The 13,093-nt window shown below is 32.9% G+C and overlaps 1 protein-coding gene across 1 annotated transcript in view; it reads right to left on the bottom strand.

Moving 5' to 3' along the window:
- Positions 1-253: 253 nt before the first annotated feature.
- Positions 254-13,093, bottom strand: part of LOC146164313 (HORMA domain-containing protein 2-like) — a 43,822-nt gene continuing 30,982 nt past the window's right edge. Inside the window, exons 6-11 of the mRNA XM_083380708.1 lie at positions 12,425-12,555; positions 12,173-12,264; positions 11,928-12,094; positions 11,516-11,609; positions 9,515-9,660; positions 254-397 (exon numbers count right to left, since the gene is read on the bottom strand). Of these exons, the coding sequence (XP_083236834.1) occupies positions 254-397; positions 9,515-9,660; positions 11,516-11,609; positions 11,928-12,094; positions 12,173-12,264; positions 12,425-12,555 (774 nt within the window). The remainder of the gene's footprint in view (positions 398-9,514; positions 9,661-11,515; positions 11,610-11,927; positions 12,095-12,172; positions 12,265-12,424; positions 12,556-13,093) is intronic.

Below are 13,093 nucleotides of genomic sequence, written 5' to 3'. Positions count from 1 at the left end.
AGCTACCACTTATATGTTTTAAAACATGATATTTCAGCCAGGCATCTCACAGCTATGAGCTGCTTGTCCATTGAAAAATCTTCTAAAGTCATAATCAAATAGATTTTTAATTTTTCTCACCCAAACTACCACTATCTATTAAACATGTTTCTGTCTAAAATGTCTTTAGATCCATTTTCAATAGATATCGAGTGTGTTCTGTTAATTAGCCTCGTTTAAAAATCTTACATTTCTAAAATACTATGTCTATACTTTACCAAACTCTGTCTGGACTTACAGCAACTGTGATAGTATCCACATTAAAGCAGTCTTGTAAGGTTCTTCTCCAAACACAGATCTCTTGTTGTTTTGAAACTTCAAGTCCTGGCAAATGTGGATCAGTGCAAAATTTATTACTCTAAAAAGAAATAAATTTTTGGTTCTATGACACATACATTAGTTTTACTAAAGTTTAATTTTTTGTGGACAGGGGTTACATTTTTTTATTGCTAGTTCAACTTAAAAGCACCTTTTTAAATAAAACTATGCTATAAAATACTTATTTTCACCTTCTATAATGCAATTATAAATAACACATTTTTTTATTTTATTTTTTTATTTTTGGGGGTTACACAGTCTAAACAAACCTAATTTCCTAGCCACTGAGGTTTGTGTTAACTAAAACAATAAAATGTTGGGTCTGCTGATAGAAACAGGCCTCAACACAGCCATAAATAATACACAACATCTTTGATCTGTCAACTATATGTTTGCACTATGGTCACCTTTTTAAAACACACAACAATTAATTTTAGAAATGGTACTTTTTCTGATTAAACAAACAGTTAACAGAGTTGTTGTTTAAAACAAATGAATCATTAATGAGTAATACTAAGTCTAAAAACAAAACATTCTTTGATTAAAAGAACCTTAAAATAGAAGGTGCAATAACTTTACATTGCATGATAAAAAAAAGTTTGTTGTAACAGGTAAATGTTGCAATTATGGAATAAGTTGAACAATGTGCCTTTTGGCCACATCTGGTTTTATTAAATAAGGATATTTTAAAAGCAACAAAATTTAACATAAGTACCAACAAAAGTTCTTAGAAACACAAACAAAAACTTAGTGGTATCAGATAAGGATGAGCCCTAAAATTAAATTTTCATAGAATGAAACACAGTTATATATTTATGAAGAAAACTGTTTTCAAACAAATATTTTCATTTATAAGTTCCAGCAACTCATTATTTGTAATAAATGCTTTGTGCATCTTCTGACAGCTCTGGCTTATGCTTACTTTTACTTGTGGAAGGGATTTGACTGTAATTTAACTAAGCCTGTTCCTAGGTCCTCTGTAACAAGAGAGAACACTCGCTCCACAAATGCATTACCGGCCGAAGAGAGAAGACAATGCTAACCAGCCTGTAAAACAGCGGTTACCAAACTTTTTTTTTCCTGGTAGACCCAGTGCAATTATTTTGATATTTCACGGGCATTTAAAAATTCCCATGTTTCTTGTAGTACCGGGACACTAGTGCAGTCACGATTCTTCCAAATGTAACAACCTTTTAACTAATGCGAACGATTCGCTGATAGCAGGTAGTATAGCTGCTTTATGATGCCACAAGAAACATCATTAAACACGCTATATCAGGGGTCATCAACCTTTTGTATGCAGTGTGCCAGTTTATGAATAAATTCAAAATATCAACAACCCGCATGTCAAACGTTTTTCTATGTTGGGTTTGGCACTGGTAACCTACGGAGTCGGTTAAAAACAACCCAAGTCGGACTCCGGCCAAATGTGCAATTTCATCGAGTCAAACACTATTTCACCGATTTACGTAACTAAAATAGCCCCACTGTGATCTGACATCTAATTTATAAATGATCTGACATCTAATTGATGTATCTTGGAAGACAGCATTTAAATCTAATTTCATAATTAAATTTTGTAAAGATATCCTAACCCTGCTGAAAAAAAAACGCACTTTCACGAACACAATACTGTGCACGCTATTTCGGACGCTTTTTAACCAATATAGTCAGGCGGGTTAAAAAAACAAATTTAGCTAAAAACATTAGGACAATTTAAAATAATTTATAGAAGCAGGTTGACTTTATTTGAAGTAAATACACCAAAGATGCTACTTCAAAGCCACAATAACACACAGATTTCATAAATACCTTTAGTGTAAAGAGAATTTAAGTAGAAAACAACATTTTTTATGATTACATTATGGTACACCCAATTTGCAGCTGTTTAAAATCTTTTTAGCAACTAATTTATCCCTGGTAAATTAAAACTATGCCATTTCACAGTTAGCACTGGTCATCAGTGGTATTTTTAGGCCCCAGAAGAAGTAAATTAACTCAACAGCAGGAGTTTTTAGATTTGTTGGCCAGTTTGAGGACAACCTGGAATTATTAGCTTTTTCTTTTTTTTATGAGGATAATTGCTAAGTTGTCTTTATTTCATCCTCGTCATTACAAAAAACATTCATATTTTCCCCTATGTTATGGAACAAGTCCAAAATAATTGCTTAATTCTGCCTCCCACTTGTTATATTTACTACAAATAAATTTGCTACTTTTTCTACCAAGGTAAATTTATAGAAGTTTAATATCTCAAGGAAATTACTTTCCTACTGTTAAGGCAAATTTTGACAATTAACCTGAAGAGAATAACCCTAGAAGTTCCAATTTAATCTATTTTGCCTGTTTAAGCATAATTATACCTTTATGTGGTATTGGTTTGGATTGTGATACACTTTGTTGAAAACATCGTGTATCGGTATTAGAATAAAATTAAGTCCCTATTCGTGATCAATTAATTTCTTCAAATGTTTCACTTTCTTCTGGCACTAATGTTATCTGGTATTCATTCATTTTGGTGTTTGGCTTAAAATTTTCTGAATAAAACTAACAAGGTTGGTCATTTTACCTAAAGTACATGCCTGTTAGTTGTCTTTGTCTACCTTAATGTTATTAGCTGATGGTCTACAAACAAGCCTGTTTATGTTGGTTTGGTATTGGTACATATTTGCTAGGCATATTTAGTTTACTTTTTAAACCTAAAAATTACAAAATAAAATTATAGGGTAAAAAAAATTACATTGGGGTAATAAAAAAAAGAAAAAAGTTTTTATTACCCCGTACCCATAGAATCTATCAGAGTAAAAAAAAAATATATATCTAAACAACTAAAACCGCTAGGAAAGTAAGTTTTTTTTGTTTAATAGATCAATGTTATGACACAACACAGAATAAAGGCCATTGACACAAACTTCGGTGAATCTGAATTTCACAAACGTTTCTAATGGTCTTACAAACGTTTTTAAGATACGAATTTAACAACTGTTGTTTAACCTAGCATAACTTTACTCAGAGAAAAAAAATAAGATGGTCGAGGGCTTATTGGTTAGGCCAAAAATGTAATTTTAAGCTGAAAAAGAAATTAAAAAAAAATTATATATACTTTAGGTGTGATGGCATTGTTTTTTTACCCCAACTTTAGCAAAATTTTTGTGTTAATTCACCGTCAGTTTCACTTTCAGCTTGGTTTCTCAGTCGCACAAAACACACAGGCTTATAATTTTAATATAGAATGCTCTGCTATAACGTAGTAAAAGTCATGCCAATTTTAGGGCATTGTGACGTAATACAAACGGTTAAAAAAAATAATGTTAAATGAAACAGTTCAGAGTGACACCAATTTGTGACACAAACACCGCAAATAGAACTAAAAATGTGTGCAACCATTTAGTTAGCGCTAGTGTTTGGGATATAATAATAATAATGTTAATTATGTGGTAGTGATGCAAGTTCTTAAGGTGATATAAGATGCGCATTAAAACATTTGGGATGTCCTGAACAATCATCTTGCTTGCTATAGGTGTGCAATGCCAGGGGGTTGACGACCCCTGTGCTATATGATCGAATAATAAAGCACAACAAAAGACAATAAACATAAATAGCAGGGTTAAGGTCTTTTAGGCAAGATTTACAACAACACTGTTGAAAAACTGGTTGCTGAAGTTCTCAGGTACCAAAAAAACAGCACAAGCGAAAGTCTAGCGAAAAAATTTATAAAGGTTGGTGCCATATTACAGTCAAGCATCCAAATTTAATTGACAACCAGTTAAGTCAAATTAAAACCATGATAAACCAACTCACAATCTTAAAAAACCACAAAAGGCATTGTATGAAGTAGCATATTTAATCGCAAAAGAAAAAAAACACACACCATCGGAGAAACATTCATCAAACCTGCCGCTATAGCAGACAAATTATGGAGAAAAGTAACTGCAGAAATAAAAGGAATACAACTATCTGCTGAAAACATTTGCTGATGTATCAGCAAAACGGGTCAAGATATTAAAAGCCAAATAATTGATAGAGTGAAATGAGAAAAATCACTTTTGCAGTTAAAGGTATATAGCCAATGTCTGAAATATGCACAGGAAAATATATATTCTTAGCAATGGATACAATAGGGGAGACTGGGGCTTAAAGTAACACAATTCGTTGTAACACTCTAAGTTGGGCCACCCAAAGACAGACTTGCCCACATTGATTGACGTAGCGCATGCACCTTTTAGTTCATTTTTACCATTGAAAGTTTGAGTAGGCTACATGAAGTAGGGAAAAACCGGGACCTATCAACAGGACATACCGATAAGCAACCATAAAATAACATAATACAAAATGTCTATTAAAAACATATTGCAGAAATACTGTTTGGCACCTTTGCAGCAGGTTTTATGAAGCTTGCTATCAAAGATGCTAATGATGAATTTAAATCAGTAAGATTGTGAGCACAAGCTCACTTTGTTAACCAAAGTACCCTGTCTAAAGACACTAGGTTCTTAACCTTTTTTCAGCCGCGCCCCCCTTTGGTAATTTTCTCATGCCTTGCGCCCCCCTATGATAATATTTCGACATTTTGCAATTAAATATCACAAAGAAAACAGGAAATAGTGAAGGGTGTCGTTGGTCGCGCAAAGCGCGAAAAAATTTGAGTTTTATTTGGTCAAATTGGCTAAACTGCAACCAAAGAGGCGTTTCGCATTGGGCACACAACAAATTGCGCGAGATCGACACATTGATTTTATTGAGCTAATTTTGACAAACGTGTTGCGAGGGCATTTACTCCACAGTTGTAAGAGTTGTATGATGTCGAGCACAAAAAATGTCAAGCGCAAATATTAAACATTGCGTTATCGTGTTTCAAAAGATGTAACCACACACAATACAACGGCAATATTGCAAAAACAATATAGTTTCGCGCAAAAAAAGTTTGACTCCCCCTGTTACTATAGCCTGTTATCATATATAAATATGGTTGAAAAATAGTCCGAAAGGGCGATAACTTTTATCGTTTATCTATAAGTTAATTTAATAGGGCGGTGATACCGTTGATTTTCTAAAAAGGAATTAGAAAATTTGAGCGCAGCACGAATTTTTTTTGCAGTTTTAACGTTAAAGTTGGCAAAAAACAGAGTTTGTATGTAGGAATTATGCCTAACCCAAACGAAACCATTAAAATCACTGCAAAAAGTTAAAATATTGAAGTCGAGCTCTCGCCCCCCTTAGAATTGCTTGGCGCCCCCCTAGGGGGGCGCGCCCCCCCCCGGTTAAGAACCACTGCACTAGCCTAAAAGGATAACATCAAGTTGCTTTTAAAATGTCACAATACAGGTAAGCAAATGTAAAAAATACCACAATAGGGACTTGCTATGTTGGAATAAATTTAGCTGTTTAGTTTGTTTATTGGTCTAATCATTAGGTTTTTACCTATAATTTTCTTTTTGAGCTGTTAATAGTTTTTGTTCTGTCAAATAACTTCGTTTAATACATTATACAGGCATTTACAAACACTGACATGGAATATCTTGTAAATAAAAACTATTTGCTAAATTTTTAAGCATTTTCGGCTATGGTTAAAAACTTTAAACGAAAAACGGACAGAGGTAGAACACCTGTGCAAGAACTTGTTAGAGCTGCCAACGACGTCGAAAAACAGAAAAAAAGTGGAAATAAACTTCTGTTGCATGCGACCCTCATTCTAACTTTAGTCCTGAAGAACTTTGTCCATTGACAAAAGCACCACCAAGCCAAATCGTTAAATATAAACGAAAAAATATGCAAGCAGAAATTTTAACAGATACACCAGTCAAGAAAGCAATGGAAAAAGCGGAGAGACAAAAGCCTAAAAAAATAACTTCTGTGCAAAATGTCAACAAAAAGAAAACAAAATAAATTTAAACACTGCAAGAAAATGCAAGCCACACTAACTGATTCTTCAGACAACATATGGAACATTTTCAAAATTCTAAAACAAATGAGGTTTGATTTCAATGTGTCATAGGTTATTTGTGGGCCCACTAACGTGCACACCAGACATGAATTATTCAAATTTATGCCATAACTGCGACTCGAATGATGAAACCGAATTTGCTGGATAACTAACACACGTTGCGATGTTGTCTCATGTTTAAAAAACACATTGTTTTTGTAGCTTTTTTCAATTACCTGCGGAGGTGCTTAAGTTGTTGTCAGCACCAAAAACCACCAATTTTGTTTAAGCTAGTTTAGTAATTCATGCCCAAGGCTGCAGCTTCAACTGTAGACTTATAGAAATTAACAGTAATTAAAATTTGTTAAATAGAAGTAATCCTGTCCTTTTGCTTGTGGTTACATCCGGCCTGAGACCTATAACCTTATAATAATCCTTTTAGTATATCGTAGGCTAATACTTTCTGTTACATTACCTATGAGTTTGACATTTCGTTGAAGTATATAAAAATGCATTTCCAATGTGTTTATGCGGTTGTTTTCATTTGTTACAATTCGCCCCATCAGGTGTTACAACCTAACCGTGAACAGGGCAAGTTGTAACACTTTGGTCATCTTTTTCGAAAGGTCACAACTTTTGCTGTGGACAAGATATTTTCATAAAACCTGCAACAACTTATTGCTAAAAGATTGTTTTTGTATACGGTGAAGGTTTTATTTTATTGATTGGAATGATAAACCAGCTATTTAATACTATGTCAAAATTGTATCAACACTGTCTCCACTAATACAAAATTATGCTGTTTCATGGGAGCGGTGTATTAGTATTTGAACTGATAGGGCTGGGGCTAAACATAAAGGCTCTTTAGCAAACATGTTACAAATTGCACCCCATATCAATTTCACGCATTGCATTTATCACAAAGACAATCTTGCTAGCAAAACACTTGAACAAAACTTAATGTGTTCTCCATTCAGCAGTAAATATAGTTGATTTTCTTAAATCAAGACCTCTCCAGACAAGGTATTTACCATTCTTTGCGACGAAATTGGCTTGGAGCATAAAAGTCTTCTTTTTCATTCAAAAGTGAGATGGTGTTATTGCAAGGTAAAGTTCTCAACCGTTCGTATGAGCTGTGAAATAATGCATCCTTTTTTCTTCCACAAACTCGCTGCAAATCTTACTGATCCTAACTGGCTGAAGAAACCGCTGTACTTATTCTCTATGCCAGAGAAGATAAACTAAAGCTTATAACAAGATCAAAGCCTTTAAAAAGAAAATTCAAAATTGGGCTAGCAGAGTTGAAAGTGGAGAAATGGATACAATTCCTGTGCTGAGCAACTTTCTAGAAGAAAATGAGCTTAGTGAAAATATTGTGAAGCACTCGATAATTGTTATTAAACTTTATAATCTTTCTCCAAGGGTTGGGAAATAATTTCAGAAGAGACACCACACCACATACAACTGGATATTATCTCTATTTAAAGAATCAAATTATTTTAACATCAGATACAGTTAAAGCATTGGATGACCTGTCAAGTGACCGCAGTATAAAAATTGCCTTTGATACCAAAAGAACTTTGGCTGACATAGGCCCAGCTTCACATCATATACGTTGTGTAATACACAATTTTGTACTTGGCTCTACTGCTGGCCAAGTTGGGTTTTTTGATTGACGACACAACTAAAATGACAAAATCCTTTGCAATTAAGGATCACCAAGAACATTTACAGCACTCGAATGTCGTTTATAAATGAACTTGTTGATGCGGTGCTTCTTACATTGGCCAAACCCAGGGTTAAAGAACATAGAGTAGATGAAAAATCAGAGGTTTGCAGACATCTTCTGCAACATTCCGATCAAAAGGTTGATTTTTGCAATCCCTCGGATGGGCTTCAGACGTTTGCAGCCACTTGAGTCTTATCTATCCAAGACTGCAGCCCTGAATTGAACGTTGACACCTTATCAACTACGCTGTACCTGTTCAACACCTGAAGGTGCTAAAAAATGCTACAACTATAGAAACTCAGACTGATAACATTTGCGTCCTACCTTTTATAAGTGATGCTTGAATTGCATGTCAGTCACATTAACTGAAGATGATACAAGCTTGTATCGAAATGTCTTAATAATCAAGATGATGTCAATCTACTCGACCTTTTTGGCAATTCATTATCAAGTTTGGCTGAATTTCGGATTTCAGTTGCAAATAAATATCCGCATTTATCAGCGGCTGCAATGAATGTTCTTTTGTCATTTGAACTATATACTTATGTGAAAGGACGTTTTCTGCAGTATCTTAAGTTAAAAGCAAATACAGAACTAGAAGTGGAGGACGATCTTCAGCTTGTCGTCTCTCAAATTGATTTGTTGTGTTCTCAACACAGAGCCCATAGTTCTCATTAGTTAGAACAAATACGTTTGTTTACATACTGTTTTATGTGCTGAGTTTTGCACTATTTTGTGCAAGAAAACAGCAACTGACAATAGTAGTCTTAAAATTAATATTTAGTTGCTTAGCATTTTCCACAAACTTGCATGCTAACAAAATGCTTGGATCGCGCAAACAATACATTTGCGGACCTATTTCCTACTTAATGATTCAATTGATTTTCATTTATCACTCTTGAACACAAATGAGTATGTGAGGAAGGAACACCAGACATATGCAATCTTTGCATTTTCATGTTTTTTTAATTATGTTTGTTACAATTGCAAATATATAAAAAAATAATTGCACGTTTTACCATTAATTTTATGTGGTATCATTAAAATGTTTAAATGTATACAGATTGTGAATGCTACTGGACAATACCAAAATTTAAGGTTATAAATAAGACAATTATTTATTTTCTTGACCTTAAAAAAATTATATTCAACTCAAAACTGAAAAGTGCACAACAAACAAAATTAACAAAAACTGTAGAGCTTTTCAAAATTGTTGTTAAGTTAAAACTAATCAAAATTTAGTTTTAAATTTTAGACGACAAAATTTCAACTGTATCTTCTTGATAAATATGACATACTCAATTTCAGCAGAATTAATCATGCAGGTCTAATTTGACCCATTAAGTTAAGTTTGAAGTTCTTTTTTGTTTGTTTGGTTGTGCATCTCTGATTTGGACAATTGTATTGAACAGTAGTTTATTTGCTGTGTGATCACAGGTTAACAAAAGTCAACTTTATAGTGGCTATATGAACAGGCCAATAAAAACTTGTTAAGATATATCTACCTGATCACTACATTGGTTGCATAAGTGAATTTCAGGAGCACTGTGAACATCAGGAATGCAGAAACAAATAGCATGCTGATAGTAGTGACAATGACTACACATGATCATGAAATCATCATCATCTTTGCAGCCACATGGACATCGAACTTTAACAACATAATGTATATAATTATTCTTAATTCCAACAGTAAGTTATTGAATGTATTTATACATTATTAGCAACACAGTTGCAGGGCAAAGTAGGACTTTGACTGGAATATCATGTGTAGTTCAGCATGATTTACTGAATGAGTTATATCTAGGGTATACATTATGTGTGGATCTGGAGAGCTGTGAGCTCATAGTAGGGGTACAAGTCGATGTATCTTAAACTGTTTTCTTATGTGAAACTAAACTATATCCATAACAAAATAGTTACAATTTGTTTGTCTGGCAATCATGTTTTTATATAAGAATTGATTTGTACCAAGTATGCAAGATTAATATGATTTTCACTAGAAACTGTACAACACTACAAATCTATTTTTGTCTTGTTATAATATTATGAAATAATTCAAAATTAACAATGGAGAATGTTCTATTTAAAATTAATAAACAGTGCTGTAGGAAATTAGATTTTTCCCCAAATCGAATGATTGCCAACCTAGTCTTGATAAGTCATTTTGTTTATGCTTTTTGCATATATTTATGATGCTGTTCCAATAAGGACAGTTGTTTTATTGTACCATCCCTACCAACTTTATAAACAAAAACAACTTTTTAGTATAATGTGATAAAAGAATGGCAGCCTTGCCGACTTGAAACAAAAAAAGGCTTATAAATCCACAAGAATGTAAAACTGTTAACAACATTTGTTTGTTGTATTTTAATAACATCACCATGTTCGGAAATGTTAATATTTAATTTAACTATCAGTATTTAAATGAAAAGTATGTCTATACCTAAACATTTTAGAATATTAACATTTCCGAACATGGTGATGTTATTAAAATACAACAAACAAATGTTGAGCTGTATAACATAGATTTCAAAACTTCGCAATATACACACAAGAATAGGTTTTCTAATTTAAAATATCCATCACAAATTTCGGTCAAACTATGTATAGTTGATTCAAACTACCTAAGTCTAATTACAACAACTACATAAAATTATATAAAACAATAAAAAAATGATGTCAATATTCAAATTTTGTCAGAAATTTACATTCTGTCACAGTTAGAGGCAATTAAACAGGTCAGTGATAATAGAAAAAAAATGTTTGCATATATATTTAAGCAAATTTAAATAGATTTAAAGATGATCTTACTGAAACCCAAAACAATCATTCAAAATTATCTAAAGTATTTTAAACCGTGTTTTATTGACTAACGCTTTTAATCAACCATTTATTTTAGCTTTAGGCTTGCATTACCACTCATTTAGTAAAATGGCAACAAAATTGAAATTATTTTGTTGCAATTATCCAAGGTTAAATTTTATGACTACCCAACATATAAGATGTGATGACACACTGTAACTAAAGATGTTGGATACTGAAAATTGTATTCCGATACTGTTTAGGACCAAAGTATTGAAATCCAATCTGATATATAATGACATTGCCTTGTATTACTTTGCTCAAACAAGCGAACTCGATGTAATTTAAGGTATGTTTTTCAGGTTTTTCCACTACTATTTTCTTTGTAAATTTACCATTCAATGTAAAATAGTTGTGGTCAACTGAAAATCAAGGCTCAAATTGCTATTTTAACTAGGACTGACAAGAAACCACCCTAGTATCAATCTAGTTTTGATACTGACAATTGAAAATGGTATCAAGTCCGATCCAATTTTATCGGACATCCCTAACTGTACAATATTTCACAAAAATCAATGTAATTTTTATAGTCATACCTTTTAAAGCAAATATGACCAAATAAATATGGCTATTTCATAACATTTTATTGTTGTCTAAGGTAGCGTCGTGAATATCAATCTAAATCAATATTTATGTTTTACCAATTTCTTTTTTGTGGTTAAAGGATTGCTCTTTGGTCTTGTTTTTCAGTCCTGAGATGTAGGCATGAGGCTCCTGGCAACTGATAGTGGCGAGCTTAAAAATTAGAATTACCGAATTATAGTATATAAAAACGTGTTTATTTGGCATGTTTTGCAGCACTATTTTTGCTGTTTCACACCAAATAAATTGTTGCTTTGTAAAAAAACAATTACAAAGATCTGTCTGACCAATTTACACTGGATTCAGAATACACCTTAGGTTGGGTAGACGGACACAATTGTTGTTGTTTTATTGACTTTTTAATATCTGCTAGTTCTCCATGCCTCTCACACTCCTAAATAAAAAAACATGTTATATTGAAGAGTGCAAATTCAATTTAATTTATGTCCTCTTATCGATATTGTATCACACCTTCATTGTGCCAAATTGATGCTTTCCAATCCTGACTCGCAGCTTTAAATTCGTAAATGGAGTAATGACCCTGCCTAGTTTAACACGAATGTTTTCTACAAAAAAATTAAGACAATCTCTCTCCAGTGACTCATCAAAAGACGGAGGCTGGTAGTCGCATGGAGTAACTAAGCACAAATGGTTACAATGGATTTGTTACATATATCTATCATCCAATTATAATTCACAACATTTATAATACTTACCATCATCATAATAGAGTAGTCGCGATGTGATGTAAACATTATCAGGTAGATCATCAAGGCTGTTCACAAGAACAATTACATTTCTCAACAACCTAAATATTTTTTAATAAATAAAGAGAAACAGTCTTTCAAAGACCCAATAAATTACCATGCATGGAAATATTATTCATATGTACCAACAGGAAGATCCCTTAGATAAGAACATCTGAACAGAATGTAACTCAATACTTTACCAGTATGCTCAAGACTTACTGTTTAGCTGAATCAAAAGTCGCCTTTTTACTTGGGAGATTTTCATGACAGTATTCACACCCCAACTTCACATCGGCCTGCACTGTTCCTTCAAGGTAAGTAAACCCAAAGGAATATGATTCAATAATGCTCTACAAATCAAAATACAAAAGTGCTTTTCAAAGTTATTCTTTGTAGGAATATATTATAAAATAAAAATTGTTCTGTTAGATGAGCATTACTTTGTGCATTAGTAAAATGTGCTAATTTAAGCTGTAGCAATGGTTGAATGTTGTTGTGTCGTTAGCCAATGCCCCTACAAAGCAAACTGTAATGTGGATTCTCATGAAGTAAAATGTATCAAATGCAAAAGCTTTGTTTCCTTTGGCTTATATGACTAACTGTTTCTGATTACATGGTGAAATTCTATTTTAATTAGAGTTTTAACTTTGTCGTTAAGAGGCACAAATATTTCTGCAATATGTTTGCTGAGCAAAACTGAGATCTGATTAACCTACACATGTTGTGCTTTTTTGGATGAACTGCCCATCCAGTGCCAAGACAACAGCTAACAAAAGTAAACATTCTTGCCAGAAAAACAAGTTAAAACATGTGTCATGTAACATTTAGCAGAGTGATTTCATATCAAATCACGCAATTTGAATTACATTTTTGTGCTGATATTTTTTT

This window comes from Ascidiella aspersa, chromosome 2 (genome assembly GCF_963924565.1).
Source record: "Ascidiella aspersa chromosome 2, kaAscAspe10.2, whole genome shotgun sequence".
Taxonomy (NCBI): Eukaryota; Metazoa; Chordata; class Ascidiacea; order Phlebobranchia; family Ascidiidae; genus Ascidiella; species Ascidiella aspersa.
The sequence above is the reverse complement of the archived record's forward strand: the minus strand, read 5'-3'. Positions and strand labels throughout refer to the sequence as shown.